The following is a 23,810-nucleotide window of genomic DNA, read 5'->3' as shown; positions in this document are numbered from 1 at the left end:
ACTCCACCTCTCCCACACTACACTGCCCCTAAATGCACACTACACCTCTCCCACACTACACTGCCCCCAAATGCACACTACACCTCTCCCACACTACACTGCCCCTAAATGCACACTACACCTCTCCCACACTACACTCCCCCAAATGCACACTACACCTCTCCCACACTACTGCCCCTAAATGCACACTACACCTCTCCCACACTACACTGCCCCCAAATGCACACTACACCTCTCCCACACTACACTGCCCCTAAATGCACACTACACCTCTCCCACACTACACTGCCCCTAAATGCACACTCCACCTCTCCCACACTACACTACCCCAAATGCACACTCCACCTCTCCCACACTACACTGCCCCTAAATGCACACTCCACCTCTCCCACACTACACTACCCCAAATGCACACTACACCTCTCCCACACTACACTCCCCCAAATGCACACTACACCTCTCCCACACTACACTGCCCCTAAATGCACACTCCACCTCTCCCACACTACACTCCCCCAAATGCACACTCCACCTCTCCCACACTACACTGCCCCTAAATGCACACTACACCTCTCCCACACTACACTGCCCCTAAATGCACACTCCACCTCTCCCACACTACACTACCCCAAATGCACACTCCACCTCTCCCACACTACACTGCCCCTAAATGCACACTCCACCTCTCCCACACTACACTACCCCAAATGCACACTACACCTCTCCCACACTACACTCCCCCAAATGCACACTACACCTCTCCCAAACTACACTCCCCCAAATGCACACTCCACCTCTCCCACACTACACTGCCCCTAAATGCACACTACACCTCTCCCACACTACACTGCCCCTAAATGCACACTCCACCTCTCCCACACTACACTACCCCAAATGCACACTCCACCTCTCCCACACTACACTGCCCCTAAATGCACACTCCACCTCTCCCACACTACACTGCCCCTAAATGCACACTACACCTCTCCCACACTACACTGCCCCTAAATGCACACTACACCTCTCCCACACTACACTGCCCCTAAATGCACACTCCACCTCTCCCACACTACACTACCCCAAATGCACACTCCACCTCTCCCACACTACACTGCCCCTAAATGCACACTCCACCTCTCCCACACTACACTACCCCAAATGCACACTACACCTCTCCCACACTACACTCCCCCAAATGCACACTACACCTCTCCCAAACTACACTCCCCCAAATGCACACTCCACCTCTCCCACACTACACTGCCCCTAAATGCACACTACACCTCTCCCACACTACACTGCCCCTAAATGCACACTCCACCTCTCCCACACTACACTACCCCAAATGCACACTCCACCTCTCCCACACTACACTGCCCCTAAATGCACACTCCACCTCTCCCACACTACACTGCCCCTAAATGCACACTACACCTCTCCCACACTACACTGCCCCTAAATGCACACTACACCTCTCCCACACTACACTGCCCCTAAATGCACACTACACATCTCCCACACTACACTGCCCCTAAATGCACACTCCACCTCTCCCACACTACACTGCCCCAAATGCACATTGCCCCCCAATGTGCATGGGGGGCAGTGTAGCGTGTATTTTTTTTTTTATTAATATAAATGTAGCTGACTGTATGTAAACGTCCATGTTACCATCCTTCACATTTATCGACTGTTCCTTTGTGTGCAGCAATCTCCACCTCGTTATCAGCTCTAGTAATCAGCAGTTTGCCGTAGTTCGGTCCCGCTGGAATAGCCGTGCACACAGTCAGCCGTGTTCCCTTTGCTAATGACGAGGCTGTGTAACAGCTGCGGGGAAGGAGTCTGCAGCTCCCCCGCCTGGTAAACGAGGTGCACAGCTACAGCGCACATCATCTAACCAGAACCCCTCCTGGAAGGACGCCCTCCCTACCATGTGACTTCTCAGGTCATGTGATCGTGCTCTCTAAACTTTACATCCCAGAATTCCACGCGAATCGTTTCCTTCCTGCACTATGCACATTTGTGTTTGTGGAGGCTGCTGCTCCTGCAGGTAATAAGTGTGGTCACGTGTCCGGCGAAGACGGGAGAGCTGTATACAGTGTATTATACGGGCGTAGTGTGTGTACGGTGTGGAGAGCTATATACAGTGTATTATACGGGCGTAGTGTGTGTACGGTGGGGAGAGCTGTATGCAGTGTATTATACGGGCGTAGTGTGTGTACGGTGTGGAGAGCTGTATACAGAGTATTATACGGGCGTAGTGTGTGTACGGTGTGGAGAGCTATATACAGTGTATTATACGGGCGTAGTGTGTGTACGGTGGGGAGAGCTGTATGCAGTGTATTATACGGGCGTAGTGTGTGTACGGTGTGGAGAGCTGTATACAGTGTATTATACGGGCGTAGTGTGTGTACGGTGTGGAGAGCTGTATGCAGTGTATTATACGGGCGTAGTGTGTGTACGGTGTGGAGAGCTGTATACAGAGTATTATACGGGCGTAGTGTGTGTACGGTGGGGAGAGCTATATACAGTGTATTATACGGGCGTAGTGTGTGTACGGTGTGGAGAGCTGTATACAGAGTATTATACGGGCGTAGTGTGTGTACGGTGTGGAGAGCTGTATACAGAGTATTATACGGGCGTAGTGTGTGTCCGGTGGGGAGAGCTGTATGCAGTGTATTATACGGGCGTAGTGTGTGTACGGTGTGGAGAGCTGTATACAGAGTATTATACGGGCGTAGTGTGTGTCCGGTGGGGAGAGCTGTATACAGAGTATTATACGGGCGTAGTGTGTGTACGGTGTGGAGAGCTGTATACAGAGTATTATACGGGCGTAGTGTGTGTACGGTGTGGAGAGCTGTATACAGAGTATTATACGGGCGTAGCGTGTGTCCGGTGGGGAGAGCTGTATGCAGTGTATTATACGGGCGTAGCGTGTGTCCGGTGGGGAGAGCTGTATGCAGTGTATTATACGGGCGTAGCGTGTGTACGGTGGGGAGAGCTGTATGCAGTGTATTATACGGGCGTAGCGTGTGTACGGTGGGGAGAGCTGTATGCAGTGTCTTATACGGGCGTAGCGTGTGTCCGGTGGGGAGAGCTGTATGCAGTGTATTATACGGGCGTAGCGTGTGTCCGGTGGGGAGAGCTGTATGCAGTGTATTATACGGGCGTAGCGTGTGTCCGGTGGGGAGAGCTGTATGCAGTGTATTATACGGGCGTAGCGTGTGTCCGGTGGGGAGAGCTGTATGCAGTGTATTATACGGGCGTAGCGTGTGTCCGGTGGGGAGAGCTGTATGCAGTGTATTATACGGGCGTAGCGTGTGTCCGGTGGGGAGAGCTGTATGCAGTGTATTATACGGGCGTAGCGTGTGTACGGTGGGGAGAGCTGTATGCAGTGTATTATACGGGCGTAGCGTGTGTACGGTGGAAAGAGCTGTATGCAGTGTATTATACGGGCGTAGCGTGTGTACGGTGGGGAGAGCTGTATGCAGTGTATTATACGGGCGTAGCGTGTGTACGGTGGGGAGAGCTGTATGCAGTGTATTATACGGGCGTAGCGTGTGTACGGTGGGGAGAGCTGTATGCAGTGTATTGTACGGGTATATGTGTACGGTGGGGAGAGCTATATACAGTGTATTATACGGGCGTAGTATGTGTACGGTGGGGAGAGCTATATACAGTGTATTATACGGGCGTAGTATGTGTACGGTGGGGTGGGCTATATACAGTGTATTATACGGGCGTAGTATGTGTACGGTGGGGTGGGCTATATACAGTGTATTATACGGGCGTAGTATGTGTACGATGGAGAGACCTATATACAGTGTATTATACGGGCATATTAGGGGTACGGTGGGAAGAACTATATACAGTGTATTATATGGGCATAGTATGTGTACGGTGGGGAGAGCTACCGGTATATACAGTTTTTTTTATATGGGCATAGTATGTGTGCGGTGGGGAGAACTTTGTACAGTGTATTATATGGGCATGGTATGTGTTCGGTGGGGTGAGCTACAAGTATATTCTCTCATCACCAGTGGAGAGCAATGAATATTCATTCTGTTAAGTAGCGGCTACACATGAAATCCCGGCAGCTGCATGAATCCTGAGGCTGACAGCGTGTCCGCTATTAAAGAGAAATTAATTTTCACTGCTTTCTACTCCCATGGGCGTGGAGTGCAGTGAATATTCATTTCTCTTTAGCAGTGGGCACAGGAGTTAGCCGCAGCCACCGGCTCCTGGCTTCCGCTCCCGCTTCCCCATCTACAGCCAGAGCATGTACATCCAGACCATAAGAAGCACCACCCATCTTCCTCCAGACTTTTGGAGAAAAACAGTGTGTCTTATAGTCCGAAAAATACGATATATGCAGTGTGTGTTGTACAGTCATGGTATGTGGGTGTGGATGGTGTGTGGTTTTATTGGCACAGTATGTGGGTATAAGGAGAGTGGTGGACTGAGATATATGTGCACGAAGTTATGTATCTTGCTGAACATAACGGTATAATCATACTTTAATCAAGATCCAGTATTATATATAATCTATATCTGCCCCCAGGCTTAAGTATTGGTCACAGACGTGGAAAAGGGACATTTCTACTGACGAGTGCAGGCGTATTATGTTACATACTGGCTGGCGAATAAAGCACAGTGATACTGTTGTTTTTAAACCAGGTATTGGTACTTTTGGCAGTGTGGACATGTGCCAAGTCCTGTTGGAGAATGAAATTTCCATCTCCAAAAATCTTGTCGGCAGAGGGAAGCATGACGTGTGCTAAAATTTCCTGGTAGACGGCTGCAATGACTTTGGTCTTGATAAATCACAGTGGACCTACACCAGCAGATGTCATGGCTCCCCAAACCATCACTGATTGTGGAAACTTCACACTAGACCTCAAGCAGCTTGGATTGTCTGTGTCTCCACTCTTCCTCCAGACTCCCGGACCTTAATTTCCAAGGTCTAGTGTGAAGTTTCCACAATCAGTGATGGTTTGGGGAGCCATGTTATCTGCTGGTGTAGGTCCGCTGTGTTTTATCAAGACCAAAGTCATTGCAGCCATCCACCAGGAAATTTAGCAGGACTTGGCACCTGTCCACACTGCCAAAAGTACCAATACATGGTGTAAAAACAACATATCACTGTGCTTGATTGGCCAGCAAACTCGCCTGACCTTAACCCCATAGAGAATCTATGTGGTATTGTCAAGAGGAAGATAAGACACCAGACCCAGCAATGCAGACGAGCTAAAGGCTGCTATCAAAGCAACCTGGGCTTCCATAACATCTCAGCAGTGCCACAGGCTGATCGCCTCCATGCCACGCCGCATTGATGCAGTAATTTATGCCAAAGGAGTCCCGACTAAGTATTGAGTACATTTACAGAACATACATTTCAGTAGGCCGACATTCCGGATGTTAAAATCATTTTTTTCAAGCTGGTGTTATAAAGTATTCTAAATTACTGAGATAATGACTTTTGGGTTTTCATTGGCTGTAATCCATAACCATCAACATTAACAGAAATAAACACTTGAAATAGATCACTCAGTGTGTAATAACTCTATATAATGTGAGTTTCACTTTTTGTATTGAAGAACGGAAATAAATTATCTTTTTGCTGATATTCTAATTTTGTGAAATGCACCTGTACATTGCACACACAGCTCTGCTGCAGGAACCCTCTGATCCCATGTATACGGGGTTACTATACTTCCCCCAGTGATATGATATAAGACCCTGCTTTGTGACACGGGCTGACACCTCTACTCCAGCACCAGCACAGCCCTGCGTCTGACTCCTCCTCCCAAGCATGGTGGTGACATCATCACAGGTCCTTTGGTTGCCCAGGATCTCGCATTTACTGAGACTTCAAGCAGGAAAAAGAGAGGAAAAAGGCCCAGAAACTCTCTGGACCCGGGATTGGATCTGTGCACCAGCTGCTGGCCTGGGCAGGAAGGAGGAAAGAAGAAACCCGCCACACACAGGCTGAGCCGCCGCCGTCAGTCTGCGCTGGAGAAGAGCAGCGGCATGAACACCAACATCATGTACACCAGCAGGAAGAGGCGCAAACCCATGCAGAAGGCATAAGTTACCCCCGTACCCTGCTACGGGTCCCCGCAAGCCTAATAACGGTGGTGTACGGCACCTACAGCTGTGGAATTACATGTCAGTGTGCGGCCCAGGCACTCAGGGGTTAATAGGAACGACCCGAGAGCGGCGGAGGGCCACTGCTGGCATGGAGCGAACGGGGCACTGCTGGCATGGAGCGGATGGGGCACTGCTGGCATGGAGAGGATGGGGCACTGCTGGTATGGAGAGGATGGGGCAGTGCTGGCATGGAGCGGACGGGGCACTGCTGGCATGGAGAGGATGGGGCAGTGCTGGCATGGAGCAGACGGGGCACTGCTGGCATGGAGAGGATGGGGCACTGCTGGCATGGAGCGGACGGGGCACTGCTAGCATGGAGAGGATGGGGCAGTGCTGGCATGGAGCGGACGGGGCACTGCTGGCATGGAGCAGACGGGGCACTGCTGGCATGGAGAGGATGGGGCACTGCTGGCATGGAGCGGACGGGGCACTGCTAGCATGGAGAGGATGGGGCAGTGCTGGCATGGAGCGGACGGGGCACTGCTGGCATGGAGAGGATGGGGCAGTGCTGGCATGGAGCAGATGGGCCACTGCTGGCATGGAGAGGACGGGGCACTGCTGGCATGGAGAGGACGGGACAGTGCTGGCATGGAGCGGACAGGGCACTGCTGGCATGGAGCGGATGGGGCAGTGCTGGCATGGAGCGGACAGGGCACTGCTGGCATGGAGAGAATGGGACAGTGCTGGCATGGAGCGGACAGGGCACTGCTGGCATGGAGAGGATGGGACAGTGCTGGCATGGAGCGGACAGGGCACTGCTGGCATGGAGAGGATGGGACAGTGCTGGCATGGAGCGGACAGGGCACTGCTGGCATGGAGAGGATGGGGCAGTGCTGGCATGGAGGGAACTCTCCGGATAAAGTGATTCCAATTGTATAAGGAAGAGGAGTGTGAGGTGCTGCCGTAGGCAATGAATATAAAGGAGAAAAGCTGTGCTGCAGAAAAGTGCTGCGTGTGAAAGAAGAGTGTGAGGTGCAGGAGGAATAAGGCCCCTTCACCTCCACCGTTATTTGTTATAACTAACCACAGGTAGTTACTATGCCCCGGGCAATGCCGGGCTCTTCATCTAGTACAGTGGTCCCCAACTCCAGGCCTCGAGGGCCGCCAACAGTGCAGGTTTTCAGGATTTCTTTAGTATTGCATCGGTGGTAATGTGATCATCTGCACAGGTGATGATTCCAACCACTGTGCAATACTAAAGAAATCCTGATAACCTGCACTGTTGGCGGCCCCCGAGGCCTGGAGTTGGGGACCACTGATGTAGTATAATATACAACAGGCCGGTCACCAAACTTCATAATAGTGTGCGTTCATTGTTAAAACTATTTTGGACCTTAAAAGAGCGATGTACTTTGAAAATCCCTATAAAGCTGGGTTAAAGGGTATAATGCGTGCCGATCGACACACATTGAAACTTGGTGATGCAAACTGTGCAAATACAGAATCTCTCATACGGCGAGCACTTGGACCAGTGTTAGCCTATGGGCTATTTGACTCACGGACTTTACGTCCATGTGTCAAAAAGAAAAGAAAAAAATATATATATTGTGCTCTGGTCCAATTTATGTATCAGACTAGTGCATGTATAGCTGGCAGCTCCTGAAACCGTCTTATGTTGTTGGGCACATGGAGCTGGTAATGTCCGCAGATTGCCGAAGTAATGGCAGTAAGCCATAATCCTCAACGGAAATGAACACTTGAAATAGATCACTCTATCTGTAATGACTCTATATAATGAGTTTCACTTTTTGTATTGAAGAACTGAAATAAACTAACTTTTTGATGATATTCTATTTTCTTGAGAAGCTCCTGTATGCATAAATGTCTATCACATACAAAAAGACAATGAATTAGTACATACTGTAGGTCAAGAACAGGCCCACAGTCCCTCAACACTAAATGCTCCACTGGGTATAAAGGGAATCTGTCAGCGCAGACTGTTCAAACCAGGTACAGGCGCTTGGTGCACCCTTGGCATTGCAAAACATTAAACGGAATCTGTTGGTAAGCTCAACCTCCTTAAGCTGTCTATATGGGCATGTAGGTCATAGAAAGTTGAATAAAATGGTATATGCAATCCGATGTCTTATTCCTGAGCAATTCACACTTTCCTCATATGTAAATGACTTGCTAGGATCTATGGGCTGGACAAGGATCTGGCTGAGAATTTGCCTCCAGAGCTTACTTTACATAAAAGGGGGAGTTACCAGTGTGAGACATGTAGATCAGGAGAGCCGACTGTCAGCCATTACATGTCTCACACTGGTAACGTCCCCTTTCATCTATCTATATAATCGTCTAAGGTCCACTTCCGTCTGTTTGTCTGTTTCCCTGTCACGGAAATCCCGCGTCGCTGATTGGTCTCGGCCGGCTGGGTGTGACCAATCAGCGACAGGCAGTTGGGCTGCGAATTTGCCCCTCCCTACTCCCCTCCAGTCAGTGCCCCCTCCATACTCCCCTCCAGTCAGCGTCCACATTAGCGTTTTAGCAGTCCGTTAAACGGACTGCGTTACACCCCGGCATAACGCGGTGTAACGCAGTCCGTTAAACTACATACATATTCTAGAATACCCGATGTGTTAGAATCGGGCCACCATCTAGTCTAAAATAAGCTCAGGCGGCAGATTCATGCACATTTGTGTCTGGCCCATAGATCTTAATAGCTCATTTACATATTAAGAACATGGACTTCTCTGAAACAATACATCGGATCGCAGATATCAAGGTGTAATTTTATTCTGCTTCCTATGTCCTACGTGCCCATATAGCCAGCTTAGGAGGGTTGATTCCCTTATGGTGCACCTTCCTAACTGCTTGTCTTCCCTCTATCTATGCCTCTCTCTCTATTTTGCGTGATAGCTCTTGCTTTTATAGAGGCAGAGATGGATAGCAATGTGCTCTTAAAGGGAACTTGTCACCCCCCAGGGCGTTTTTAAGTAAAAGCACCACCTTCAGCAGCACTAAGGCTGCATTCTGTGATGGTGGCTCCTATGTTTCTGATCCCTAGTAACACTGAAGTAATGAGTTTTATAAATTGCGCCCCATACCTGTATTGAGTCCCAGAGGTATGGTGTCTCCCCCTGTTTCAGCTGCCTCCCAGCCGTCCATCCTCCCATACAGGTATGGGGCGCAATTTATAAAAGTCAATATTTCAGTGTTACTAGGGATCAAGAAACATTCTGAAGTTAGGAGGTGAAGAGGAGATGGAGTTGGGCTGCCAAGGACTTTGCAGTGGTGTAGACTTGTAGCTGTAATGACGACTCCTGCAGAGAAATGAGACTTCATCTTCTGCATAGAACTGAGAAGGATTTAGCCAGCCTGTTTTTGATCACGCGATGTCATAGACCCAATTAGGCTATGTTCACACTAGGTATTTTTTTAATGCAAATTTTCAGCAGCTTTTTACAGTACCAGTTATGACTATGAGATGTCAGAAATCTCATTCACACCCCTTGGTTTTTTTGTCATCAGGATTTTGTGCTTTACATGTTGTTTTGCACAATAGAGCCTGTCACTTCTTTCAGCTGTTTTTCTGCATTTTTCACCCATTGAAAGTATTGGGTGGTGAATACATGCTGAAAATCCGCAGCAAAAAATTACAGGTATTGGGTTTTGCATCATCTTTTGTGCCAAACCCTGATTTAATGGAACGAGATTTTTTTTAATGGGAATAAACTTCATCAGCATGACAAAAACACAGTAAAACCTGCATTTTTGCCACAGCTTCTTTCCTGTCAAGAGAACAGCTTTTGCTGCAGAAAAAAATGGCAGCAAAAATGCATAGTGTGAACATAGCCCAGTAGAAGGGCAAAATGCGCAATTGTAAGTACACAGTCATTGTAATATGATGATTGCAATATACCGTATATACTCTAGTATAAGCTGAGAATTTCAGCCCATTTTTTTAGACTGAAATTGCCCCTCTCTGCTTATACTCGAGTCATTGTCCCAGGGGGGCGGCGGGGGAGGGGGAGCTGCAGCTGTCTAATCACACCCACCTGCTCCTGGTGCGGTCCCTGCAGGTCCCTGGTTCTCCGGGCGCTGACAGCTTCTTCCTGTGTTCAGTGGTCACTTGGTACCGCTCATTACAGTAATGAATATGGACCCGACTCCACTCCCATAGGGGTGGAGCCGCATATTCATTTACTGTAATGAGCGGTACCATGTGACCGCTCAACACAGGAAGAAGCTGCTGGCATTGGAGAACCAGGGACGTGCAGGGACCGTGCCAGGAGCAGGTGAGTATAACTGGGGCAGTGCGTGATATTCACCTGCCCTTCATTCCACTGCCGGGCTCCGTCTTCAGCGTCCTCTGTCTGTGACATTCAGGTCAGAGGGCGCGATGACATGTTACTGTGCGCGCCGCCCTCTGCCTGAATAGTCACTGCGGAGGACGCTGAGGAGCAGCGACGAGAGGTGAATATGTAATTTTTTTTTTTTTAAATTGCAGCAGCAGATATACCGTAGGGTTAATAATATCAGCATAACCTGCATTTTATGGGGCTATAATCTACTTTTATGCAGCATTATATGGGGCAAATTTCCTCAGGGGCATCTTATGGGGCAATAATCAACTTTTATGCAACATTATATTTGGCAAATATCTTTATGGAGCATCTTATGGGGCCATAATCAGCATTTGTGCAGCATTATATGGGGCGAATGTGTCTGGAGCATCTTATGGGGCCATTATTAACATTGGTGCAGCATTATATGGGGGCATATTTTAATATGGAGCATCTTATGGGGCTCATCATGATCTGTATGGAGCATTATACGGGGCTCCTGATTCAATATGGATATTCAAAAACACAACCTACTGATGTCTCAATTAATTTTACTTTTATTGGTATCTATTTTTACTTTTGACATTTACCGGTAGCTGCTGCATTTCCCACCCTAGGCTTATACTCGAGTCATTAAGTTTTCCCAGTTTTTTGTGGCAAAATTAGGGGGGTCAGCTTATACTCGAGTATATACGGTATTAAGAGCATAAAAACGTTGATGGGACGAGGGCTTCTTTAAGTGTTACAGTCATTTTAATGCAATCACATTGGAATCAACCCAACATACAAGATGTCATCATAGAACATGAGTGCACATGCATAACGCTTGCAATGCCACAAAAAGAAACAATATTTAGCTACGGTAATACAATTTACTGAATCCATCTTCTCATTCCAGATTTCATGTCTGAGGTATTTCTCAACTGTATCACTGAACATGGACAAAAACCAGAATGATCCAACTGAGCAGGCCCTAAACCTCACCCTGGAGATCATCTTCTTGCTGACAGGGGAGGTGAGAGGTTCTGGGAATTGTGGCATGTGGTTTCACTTATATTTACTAGAATAACGCATGTAATCACAAAGAATAAATGAGGGAACATGTCTCACTAGACTGACATCTTCTGGATGTAAGATGATGTCTTGTTCTTCAGTGAACTGAAGCTGTTTATGAAAGCAATGTGACAAAGTATTATAGGGGGAGTCAATTATGAATCAATGTTCCTCTATTATATCATTCTCTCTCATTCTACAGGATTACTTTGTGGTGAGAAAGCCAATAGGAAAAGTAAAGAATAACTGTCTTCAAGTTGCAGAAGGAAGTTGGAGGGAGCTGAAGGATATTCACACACCTTTGCCTCCATCAGTGATACATGAACCAAACTATAAGAAGAAGATCCTAGACCTCACCAAAAAAATGATTGAGCTACTGACTCAAGAGGTGAGCGTTGCTGGGAATACTGAGGTATTATATGGTACACAAGGGATAATGGGTTTGGATGATGACTGTATCATTGTGTGTCAGGTTCCTGTAAGGTGTCAGGATGTTGGTGTCTATTTCTCCATGGAGGAGTGGGATTATGTAGAAGAACACAGGGAAACATACAAGGACGTCATGATGGACGACCTCCAGCCACTCACGTCATTAGGTCAGTGGCATATATTAGTAGTCACATAATATATTGTAATATAAAAAAAGTCCAACTATCTGCTGTTCTTTTCTATAGGTGTATTTAAAGATGATGCAAATGAATATCCATCAAAGAAGACGAAGGTGGAACTACATGAGCAAAATTTAACAAACCCCAATATTTATAAACCTACAGATAATATACAACAGGATCCTCCTTCTCCTATTAGGGAAGAACTAGTTTCATGTGACGGAAGAAATCTCACAGAACCTACACAACACAATCCATTCATTCATGTTAAAGACAAACCGGTCAAATATAATGGTGGAACTCGCACATACCGAAACATTAGGCCATCTACTTCTACTAAGAAGGAGGCAAGCTCATGTAATGGAAGGAATTTCAAAGACCTCAAAAGTACACCCAATTCCCATACACTGTATCTACTTACTCATAATGGGGCTAAAGGAGACATTCAAGAAGTGGAAACTGTAGCAAATCTTAATCTTTATACACAACAATGTTTATCTCATGATAGTAAGGAACCAGCCTCATGTAGTGGAGGAAACCCCATGTTCTATACACCTCAGTCAACAAATGGTGAAGAAGGTCCATCTCTTTTGAAGATACAAACCAGAACCAATAATATTTGTGTACAATATTCTTGTTCTGAGTGCAAGAAATGTTTTTTGTCCATGGATGAATTAGTGGCACATCAAGGAATTCACTTAGCCGAAAAAATACTTCAGAAAGGGACCATGGCAGTTGTGACTTTTCCAGCAGAACCACCTGTGAAACATAATCTGTTGACTTGTACCAAGTGTGGGAGAGCGTTCTACACCAAATCATCACTTGCGGGACATATGAAGATTCATTGGGGTAAAAAGATTGAAATGTTTAAATGTATCCTGTGTGAGAAGTGTTTCCCAAGTACATCAAAACTTCAGTTACATATGAGACGCCATTTTGGAAACAGACCTTATGCCTGTTGCACGTGTGGAGAACGTTTCATGAGAACTTGTGATCTTTGCAAACATCAAAGAATACATCAATCAGGAACACAAAATGTGCCTTTAAGTTTGTGAACGTCCACTAAATTTATGGTACAAGAACGATTAATAGAGGGTTTTCTGCATGACCAGTAATTTTCCCATATCTGTTTCATGATGTTCAGTTTGTAAAAAGCAGCCACATATGGGCAACACCCACGGTTGGGCAGGAGTCTGTCATTTTTGCTTTTATACCATAAAAGATATATATCTTTGTACCATGTTATCAAGTAGATAGAAAAATATTTAGAATTGAGAGTCCTCAGTGGTTGATACCTTTTAATGGCTAACTGAAAAGATGGTAACAAATTGCAAGCTTTCGAGACTACTCAGGTGCCTTCTACGTCTATGCCTGATGAAGAGACCTGTGTAGTCTCGAAAGCTTGCAATTTGTAGAAAAATATTTAGAATTGAGAGTCCTCAGTGGTTGATACCTTTTAATGGCTAACTGAAATGATGGTAACAAATTGCAAGCTTTCGAGACTACTCAGGTGCCTTCTACGTCTATGCCTGATGAAGAGACCTGTGTAGTCTCGAAAGCTTGCAATTTGTTACCATCTTTTCAGTTAGCCATTAAAAGGTATCAACCACTGAGGACTCTCAATTCTAAATATTTTGTTTTTATACCAGGCCTTTATTTTAGGTATGTTTGTGAGTGTATTGTATTAAAGAAACTCCCTTTCTATAGCATTAAAGATGTGCTACCCATTGTTGGAATCTATTACACCTATTCCGGATGGGGGTAACTTTCATTTGTGTGCTTTTATTTTTGCAGGACGACTTGTAGTCCTCAATGACACCATTCACTATACCATATATTGTACTGAAAGACTGGGAAAAAATTTTCTTCCATTTTGTCAGATTTTTTTTTTACTTCATTCATTTGTTTGGTAAAAATGACCTGGTGGCATGATTCTTCAGGTCAGTATGATTGCGGCAATCTCAACCTTGTATACATATTTTAACCCTTTCTCGACATGTGTACAGTTACATCATAAACCGGGTCCCTGACTTTGATGCCTGCTCTTTCCCAGCAGATGATGGCTAAATTATTCAGTCGTCATCTGCCTCTAACCGCTGCTGGTGAAGTGGAGCTCCACCTGCTGCTGTTAACCTGTTCACCTCTTACCGACATAGGACGTACTGGTGCGTCATACGTCGGCTCGCTCACTTAAGTGCTGTCTGGTTTGTTACTAGATTCTAAACAAGACAGCAATGTGGTAGCATGAAAAATCCAACATTATATAATTGGAAAATAATAATTGCCAAATAATGCAACATACATGACATAATCTAGAAGCTATTGATAACGTGCAAAGGACACCAATGGAGATGTACCCAAAGACAATACAGTGCGTATCTTACACATCAGCAGTTCTTCCGCCTGATAGATAATCTCAGGTGATATATAAGATAGTGTATGCACAGCCTATTTGTAGCAGTGTAAAAATTAAAAAAAAAAAAAAAAATGCTTTTATCACTATTTTGCAGCACTTGGGATTTTTGTCTCTCTTTCCAGTATGTCTTATGATAAAATGGATGATGTCATTCAAAAGTACAATTCATCACACAAAAAAGCCCTCACATGACTATGTTGATGGAAAAATAAAAAAAGTTATCCTTCTTGGAATATGGGGAGGAAAAAAATGAAAGTGCAAAAAATGGAACATCGCACAGTGGCTCATAGGACTGTAGCACTGCTGTGTATAGCACAAACAATGGCAAATTCAAGTCCCCCCAGGCTATGTGCACACTTTGCTGTTTTGCTGCTTTTTTATGCAAATTAAAAGCTGTTTTTTACAGTACCAGCAAAAGCTATGAGATTTCAGAAATCTGATGCACAAGTTTTTTTTTCATAACTGAATTAGAAAACTGCTGCTTTTTTGAAAACTGCAACAGTTTCAACAGTTTTTTTTTATCAAATTGCCCTTTGTTCCAAAAATGTTTTAATGGTGTCACATATGTCTTGCATTTGGTGGCCTAACACTTTGTTCATGCTTGTATGTTGGGATCAAAGCTGATCTATGGGATCCTGAAAAGCACAGCAAGAAAAGCAGAAAAAAAAGCCAGCAAAACCTGTTTTTTGTTTGCAGCTTTTTTTTTTTTTTACTGCCAAGAGATCAGTTTTTGGCTGCAGAAAAAAAACAGCAAAAAAAAAGCAACATGTGAACATAATGCAGAGAAAAGAGATTTTTAACCCCTCTACTCCCAAGGGCGGTTTGCACGTTAATGACCAGGCAAATTTTTACAATTCTGACCACTGTTCCTTTATGAGGTAATAACTCTGGAACACTTCCATGAATCCCGGTGATTCTGATATTTTTTTTTGTACTTTATTGTACTTGCCTTTGATATGACTTGCGTTTATTTGTGCAAAAAAATGGAAATTTGGTGAAAATTTCACAATTTTCCAACTTTGAATTTTCATGCCCTTAAATCACAGAGATATGTCACACAAAATACTTAATAAGTAACATTTCCCACATGTCTACTTTACATCAGCACAATTTTGGAACCAACATTTTTTTTATTGCTAGGAATTTATAAGGGTTAAAAGTTGATCAGCAATTTCTCATTTTTACAACACGATTTTTTTTTTAGGGACTACATCACATTTGAAGTCACTTTGAGGGGCCTATATGATAGAAAATACCCAAAAGTGAGACCTTTCTAAAAACTGCACATCTTAAGGTGCTCAAAATCACATTCAAGAGGTTTATTAACCCTTCAGGTGCTTCACAGGAATTTTTGGAATGTTTAAAAAAAGATGAACATTTAAACTTTTTTTTTCACAAAAAAATTTAATTCAGACTAAAAAAAAATTATTTTACCAAGGGTAACAGGAGAAATTGGACCCCAAAAGTTATTGTGCAATTTGTTCTTAGGACCCCATATGTTGGGCAACACTATTCAAAAAGGATGATACTGAGGTCCATTGAAATAGTAAAATTACAAAACTTTATTATTAAAGTATAATGAACACTGATGAGGGGGAAAGCAGAGATATACAAAAAATGTCACACACAAAGATGTACTGTGGAATAGGACATGCAAACACCTTCAGGCCCCCTGAAGAAGACAGGTCCGAAACGCTCGTCCGGGCGGATGTGCATCTTCGTGGATTGTGGACTGTGTGCCAGATTGCTGGTAATGATTGCTGTTTTATAGTACTAATTGCACATTTGCACTTTGAAATATAATAGGATAAACAGCGAGATTAAACGGTGGTACAAACTGTGGGTGGCATAGTAGTGGACAAACTTGATATACCGTAAGTTTACCCTGTATGATCTGGTGTACACACATCGGTGTATTTACATGCCTAAATTAGGGTTTTATGATATGTATTCCACTGCCACATGTCCAGGTTTTTGCATGTCCTATTCCACAGTACATCTTTATGTGGGACATTTTTTGTATATCTCTGCTTCCCCCCCTCACCAGTGTTCATTTTAATAATAAGGTTTTGTAATTTTGCTATTTATGTGGACCTCAGTATCATTCTTTTTGAATAGTGTTGTTTACATGATATATGATGATGGTCATAATAGTCTGACTAGTATTGCACATGGCCCTTAGAGAATGATTTAGGGCTATTATCTGCAACATGTGTAATTGTTATATAAGCTGTTATGGTCCATATGTGGGGGTAAACCACTGTTTGGGCGCATGGCAGAGCTCGGAAGGGAAGGAGCGACGTTTGACTTATCAATGCAAGATTGGATGTCGCGTTTGGATAGCCCCTAATGTGCCTAAACAGTGGAAACCCCCCACAAGTGACACCATTTTGCAAACTACACCCCCTAAGGAACTTATCTAGATGTGTGGTGAGAACTTTGAACCCCCAAGTGCTTCACAGAAGAGAGCCATAAAAATAGAGCCATAAAAATAAAAAAAAATATTTTTTTCACAAAAGTGATTTTTTGGCCCCATTTTTTTTATTTTCCCAAGGGGAACAGGAGAAATTGGACCTCAAAAGTTGTTGTGCAATTTGTCCTGAGTACGCTGATACCCCATATGTGGGGATAAACCACTGTTTGGGCACATGGCAGAGCTCAGAAGGGAAGGAGCGCCAGATTTTACTGTTATGGTTTGCAGGTGCCATGACCCACTGGAAGAGCGCATGAGGTGCCAAAATAGCAGAACACCCCCCCATAAGTGACCCAATTTTATGAACTACACCTCTCAATGAATTCATCTAGTGGTGCAGTGATCATATTGACACCATGGGTGTGTCACAGAATTTTATACCATTGGGCAGTGAGGACAAAATAACTACAATTTTGTTTTAGCCAAAGATTTTACATTTTCACACAAGAAGTGGGTAAAAATGGCACCAAAATTTGTCTCACAATTTCTACTGAACATGGCAATACCCCATATGTGGCTGTACAGTGCTACTTAGCCATGCGGAGAGACTTGGGAGGAACAGAGCGCTATATGCCTATTCAAGTGAATGGGTCTGTGCACGTCAGTGTGTGCAAAACACGCTGATATGTCCATTTTTTTATGTCAGCACGGGCCATAAAACGTCCCGCACATGTGCATACACATAACACACATGAATGTCATCCGTGTGACACGCATTGACGCTGGGGAAGAAGCATAATAGTAAGTGCTGTTCCCCGTCGCCGGGTGCAGAACACTGCTCATCATTTTCCCCTGCTCTGCCGGCGATTGGCGCAAGCAGGAAAGAATGATGAGAGTTACATGTAAGTAATAAAAGAGACAGCAGGCGGCGGCTGATGACACTATTACTCCCATCAGCCTACCCCTGCTGCTGCTAAAAACAGTGACAGCAGGAGCGGCGGATGGGAGTATTCATCTGCCGCTCCTGCACTGTAAATAAATACAGCGTAGGTCCCCCTCTATTTTTGATAACCATCAAGACAAAACTCACAGCTGGGGACTGCAACTCTCAGCTGTCAGCTTAATAATAATTTTTATTTATATAGCGCCAACATATTCCGCAGCACTTTACAATTAAGCTTTACAGCTTCAGAAAGGTTGGATATCAAGAATAGAGGGGTCCCCCATGCCATAGTTTTTAATTAAATAATTTAAAAAATAAATGGCATGGGGTCCCCCCCATTTTTGACAAACAGCCTAGATAAAGCTCACAGCTGGGGGCTGGTATTCTCAGGCTGGTAAGGGGCCATGGATATTGACCCCCCAGCCCAAAAGTAGCAGCCCGCAGCTGCCCAGAAAAGGCACATCTATTAGATGCGCCAATTCTGGCGCTTTACCCGGCTCTTACCACTTTCCCTAGCGGTGGCAAGTGGGGTAATAGTTGTGGGCTTGATGTCACCAGTGACATCAAGCCCATCGCTTAGTAATGGAGAAGCATCTATAAGACACCTATCCATTACTAATCCTATAGTTGTAATGTTAAATAAAGACACAGCCAGAATGAAGTCTTTTATTTGAAAAAAATGACACACCTTTTATTATTCTTAAGTAAACCATACTGACTGCAACACCTAATCCAAGCGATGCCCTCGATCTGTAATAAAAGTAAAATAAAAATACAACAATATACCCATACTAGTCTGTCGTTCTGTCCCACGCCGTAATCCATATCTGGGGAATATAAAGTTTTCAACATGGACCGTGCACAGATGCGACAGCTGGTGAATGAGCGGCTTGGGAGCAGAGCTTCAGTGACCGGGGGTGACGTCTTAGAGGTTACCTCTGGTCCCTGATTTCCGTTCCCAGCCGATCGTGATGATGTACTGTTCTGTCCATGGGATCCACCACAAACCAAAAAACTACAAACAAGTCAGGGACAATCTCTGATGATTCCCTGGAGTATCATCAAATCCTTTATCAAATGAAAAGAACATGGTACCATAAACTTTTGAACCAAAATAAAAATAATACCCCTAAAATATAACTTTTAATATTCTCAAGCACATTAGCACTTTAGATAACATTGGTGTTTGTTAGTTCCCCTCCTAGGGTCTCAAGGGAGAGCCGTCGTTGAGTGGGGGCGCCATGTCGAACTTAGGTAGTAAGGTAGGGAGAGAAAGGGAAAGATCACCCCCTCACCATATTTACCTCTATCCTTTTTTAGTATTGTTAAGATTGCGTGTCGTTCAGATTGTTATTGTATCTTGACCCTACTAAAAGGGTAATTTTACCTAAGAATATTAAGTTATTTTTTAGGGATATTTTTAATTTTGGTTCAAACCTTGATTTATACTCCAGTGTCAATTACGGTAGTTTTGGTACAATTTACCATAACAAATTTGCAAAGAGAGGGCCACCCACCAAGACTCTCATCCCAGACAAAGAGGACATTAATCAAAGAGGCAGCACAGAGGCCAAAGGAGCTGCTGAGTTCCCAAGCAGAGACTGAGTATTTGTCCATATGACCACAATAAGCAATACATTCCATAGTTGTGGCCTTTATGGAAGAGTAGGTAGAAAAAAAGCCTTTACTTACACACAAAAATTGTAAGGCTCATTTTCAGTTTGATAAAACACATGTGGGAGACTTCCCAAATATATGGAGGAAGGTGCTGTGGTCAGATGAGACCAAAATTGAACTTGTTGGCCACCAAGGTAAACGCTATGTCTGGCGCCAAACCAACACAACTCATCACCCTGAGAACACCATCCCTACAGTGAAACATGGTGATGGCAGCATCATGTTGTGGGGATGTTTTTTGACAGCAGGGGCAGGGAAAATGGTCAGAGTTGAGGGGAAGATAGATGGTGCGAAATACAGGGATATTCTTGAGCAAAACATGTTTCAGTCTTTCAGTGGATTTAAACTGGGACGAAGAAGTGTAAATGTTTTGGAGTGGCATAGTCAAAGCCCAGACCTTAATTGAGAATCTGAGGTCAGACAAAGATTGCTGTTCACCAAAGGAAACCATCTAATTTGAAGGAGCTGGAGCAGTTTTGCCTTGAGGAATGGGCAAAAGTCACAGTGGCAAGATGTGGAAAGCTCATAAAGACTTATCCGAAGCAACTTGCAGCTGTAATTGCCGCGAAAGGAGGTTCTACAAAGTATTGACTTTAGGGGTGGTGAATAGTTATGCACACTGAAGTTTTCAGTTATTTTGTCCTATTTGTTGTTTGCTTCACAATAAAAAGAAAACCAGTAAAACTCCAGGTTGTAAGGTAACAAAACACGAAAAATACCAGAGGGGTGAATACTTTCGCGAGCCACTGTATGAAGCTTTCAAAGGTGAACATACTGTACATTATATGTGGCTGAAAGAATTTCAAACACAATAGTATTGTATTTTTACGTTGCCTTTATTGTCTTTTTGAAAGTAAAAAAACAACTTTAAATAAAAACTTATAAAAAATAAACTGAAAGCAAAGATTTTTTTTAAAGTAAAAATGCAAAAAAATATTTAAGTGAACCCTCCATGACCACTTAGACACTTTTTTTTTAGTATTGTCTTGAAAATGAAGACAATTTTTCTCAAACACAAGCAATCATCTTTCCGTTTGTATTGTTCCAAAGCAAGATATAAGCAAAGAAAAAATAAATGTGACTTTTTGCATATGACGCCCATGGTTGATATGACAGATAAACATTTTTTGAACCCAAGCATGCTTACAGTCCAGGGCCCGCCTGCTCCACACTATGAGGATTCACAAGTCTGTAGTCACATAAAGTGATTGTAGACTTGAGCCCAAAGCCTGGACAACCCATTTAAAATCACAAATAAGCAACTATTGCCAAATAGTTTAGTACTAACCAAGAGTGCACATGCTGACTGACCTAGTCAGAAAGGCAACAGAATTGTAGGTAGACAATATTAGGGTCAGTAGGAACATGTGATCGATAAGCTTTCAGCTACTCATCGACTTGTATAGCAGAAACATCTGCTAAAAGCCTGCTAGGGTTAGGCATCCCTAGAAGTATGCTGGGGTGTTTTTATGGCTTAATGTGCCAATGAACTACTAAAAAAAACACTGGAAAGGAACATAATACTACTTATATGGGGAATTTGTTGGGGGTCCTCACCAATCGTTGGAGCTGGTGGCAAAGCTTTATTTGGAGACACTTACACATTAGCACTTGACCAAACTTTACACTTAAGATATAATATGAAATATAAACCGTATAGTCCCTTATAAAGTGAGTAATAAGGTTGAAAAGTAATATAACAATAACTAAAATGTCAACTATTGACAATATATTCTTCTAAACCCATCATTATCACCACCAACAAATTGAAAAAGTTGATAATGTCACACATAATCTTTATGATAATTTATAAACGTATTGGTACATGACAAGGTATCTAAAAAACACCAATGGAGGATACAGTAAAAGAAAATAAGCAAGGTGCACTATCTAGTAATGCATCAAAGGCAAAAGAAGAGTAGAAATCCTGATTACTTACGTGCCGTCTAGACATTACTTAGTTGTACATATAAAATAGGAGAATTAAAAAAAATGTATTAATTTCTGAGCTAATCGAATGTTCCCAATTGCAAGGCAATACATAGAGTTGTCGAATGGTGGCAACAATGTACAAGCTCAAAAAATACAAAGTTTTTGCCTGGGAGCAATAAACTTAAGTTTATCCTGGTAGTCACTCTTTCAGAGCCAGCCAAACAGCTTTGTGACACCATTTACGCAAAGATTAACCCTATATCTGCAGGTTAATAGCTTTTGAGGTAATGACAGATTCCCTTTAATTGGAGCTATACATGGTTTTTCGTAAATGAGAACAAGGTTTTGAGTGCCATATTTATACGTACAGCAAAGAAATAAGGTTTGCTGCTCGATGTAATTACCTTGCATTGCTAGTTAGTGCACGTTACTTACCGGTATATATTTCTCTTACTTTATCCTTCATTGGTGTGGTTAGTTCCCTTTTATTGAGATACCTAGTTATTCACAAAATAATATTTCAATTATTTAAGACGTATCTAGCACCTTTTTTCTTTTGTTGGTGGTGATACGCAGTTATTTTAGGTGACTCAATTATTTTCTATTTTTCCAAAGCCTGTTAGGTGACATTTAAGTTGGTATAAACCCAACCATTGTCTATCTCATAATCCAGGAAAATATTTGCCTCTTCGGCAAATTCTTGGAAATTTCTCAAGACGTTTTCCTCATCAGCGTGTTGATCTACCGAATATGGAAAAAAATCACTATAATAAGATGTTTCACATTCTGGGTATGAAGATGTTTCTTCAGTTCTATCACCGGTCAGGTGGCTGGAATTTTTGCCAGAAAACTTCTCTCCTGAGTGTGTACTCCTGTGGGTGGCAAGAGTGGAGCTACTAGAGAATGACTTCCCACATTCTGGACATGTAAACGGCTTCTCTCCTGTGTGGATTCGCTGGTGTCTGAGAAGATGAGGCTTACTGGTGAAATACTTGCCGCAGTCCAGACAGACAAAAGGTTTCTCCCCAGTATGAGTCCTCAAGTGTTTCAAAAGATTTGAATCTTGATTAAATTTCTTTCCACATTCCGAACACTCAAAAGGTTTCTCCCCTGTATGGATTCTCTGGTGTCGAATAAGATGAGGGTTACGAGCAAAACTTTTCCCACATTCCTTACAAGCAAATGGTTTTTCTCCTGTGTGTGTCCTTTGGTGCATGATGAGGTTTGAGCTGCTGGAGAAAAATTTACCACATTCGAAACATTCATACGGCCTTTCTCCTGTGTGTGTCCTCTGATGCCGGATGAGATGCTGACTATCAGAAAAACATTTCCCACATACTAAACAAATATATGATTTGTTTCTTGTTATGCTTGAGTCGTTTAAACAGTTTTTGTATGAGACCAATGACAGATTGACGTCTGCTGGTTCTCTACTGCTGTCTTTGTTTCCAAAAGGATCCTTTGTGAATGAATTTACTAAGGGAATATAGAAGTCTTTACTAAACTGTTCATTGGTAAATGCTGATTCATTACTACTGTTGGAGGACTTGTGAGAAGATGTGTTGGAGTCTGTGAAGTTTCTACCAACACATGAGAAAGGTTCCTCCTTAATAAGAGGAGACAGAACTCTAAGATGTGTGGATGAATACATTTTAGAATCTTTGAGGCTTCTTTCATCACATGATGCTGCTTGTTCCTTCTTAATATTATTTTGATATGGCTGTACATAATCTGTAGGTGTATAAATCTGGGGATGCGAGAAATTTATGGTATCATATGTGGCTGGTTCTTCCTTAATATGAGGAGAAGGTTCATGATGTGTATGATTTATAGGTGTATAATTTTCAGGTTCTGCAACATTTTTCTGAAATGTTTCCTTTACATGCTGAGAAGTATATAGTTCGGTATTGTCCTTCGATATAAAATTGTTTTGATTTGTGAGGTTTAATTCATCAGAGGAATCTAGCTTTTCTTTTATATGAACAGATGGGTATTTTTCTGTGTGATCTGTAGAGGTGTAGCTGTTGGCATCTTTAAGTTGTCCTCCATCACATGGGACTTGTTCCTCATTGCTATGAGTCAATGGATCTTGTTTATTGGCAGCTTTAATTAGGTCTGAAGGAAAGAAGCACAAAGGTGTTAGTTCAGATCCATTAATCTTCTATATATCTTGGTGATCAATCATCTTCTTACCCAGTGATATGATGGACTGCTGGTTCTCCATCATGAAGTGATTGTACAGATCCTTGTGTCCTTCTAAATACTCCCACTCCTCCATGGAGAAATAGACAGTGACATCCTCACACCTTATAGGAACCTGACACACACAATG

At 43.4% G+C, this 23,810-nt stretch overlaps 2 protein-coding genes across 4 annotated transcripts in view; one reads left to right on the top strand and one right to left on the bottom strand.

Annotated features, from left to right (window-relative positions):
- The first annotated feature begins 1,999 nt into the window (after window positions 1–1,999).
- On the top strand, window positions 2,000–13,342 carry LOC138665338 (oocyte zinc finger protein XlCOF7.2-like). The gene is made up of 5 exons (XM_069752727.1): window positions 2,000–2,050; window positions 11,335–11,451; window positions 11,692–11,877; window positions 11,962–12,085; window positions 12,164–13,342. The coding sequence occupies exons 2-5, from the start codon at window positions 11,374–11,376 to the stop codon at window positions 13,150–13,152; spliced, it is 1,377 nt and encodes a 458-aa protein (XP_069608828.1). The 5' UTR covers window positions 2,000–2,050; window positions 11,335–11,373; the 3' UTR covers window positions 13,153–13,342.
- Window positions 13,343–20,373: 7,031 nt separating this feature from the next.
- The window catches only part of LOC138665336 (zinc finger protein 773-like), an 83,897-nt gene continuing 80,460 nt past the window's right edge, over window positions 20,374–23,810 (bottom strand). For all 3 annotated transcript variants that reach the window (XM_069752723.1, XM_069752726.1, XM_069752725.1), the window contains 2 exons: window positions 23,672–23,795; window positions 20,374–23,593 (listed from right to left, as the gene is read on the bottom strand). In XM_069752723.1, coding sequence (XP_069608824.1) covers window positions 22,098–23,593; window positions 23,672–23,795 — 1,620 coding nt within the window. In that variant the 3' untranslated portion in view covers window positions 20,374–22,097. The remainder of the gene's footprint in view (window positions 23,594–23,671; window positions 23,796–23,810) is intronic.

This window comes from Ranitomeya imitator, chromosome 2 (assembly GCF_032444005.1).
Source record: "Ranitomeya imitator isolate aRanImi1 chromosome 2, aRanImi1.pri, whole genome shotgun sequence".
In the NCBI taxonomy this organism is placed as follows: Eukaryota; Metazoa; Chordata; class Amphibia; order Anura; family Dendrobatidae; genus Ranitomeya; species Ranitomeya imitator.
This window is presented reverse-complemented; position numbering and strand designations above follow the sequence as displayed.

What these genes read in the sequence shown, in the direction of transcription:
- LOC138665338 (XM_069752727.1), top strand. Translation starts at nt 11,374, where the DNA reads ATGGACAAAAACCAGAATGATCCAACTGAGCAGGCCCTAAACCTCACC. An exon ending in TCTTCTTGCTGACAGGGGAG is followed by an intron (nt 11,452 to 11,691) that starts GTGAGAGGTTCT and finishes CTCATTCTACAG; the next exon opens with GATTACTTTGTGGTGAGAAA. An exon ending in TTGAGCTACTGACTCAAGAG is followed by an intron (nt 11,878 to 11,961) that starts GTGAGCGTTGCT and finishes ATTGTGTGTCAG; the next exon opens with GTTCCTGTAAGGTGTCAGGA.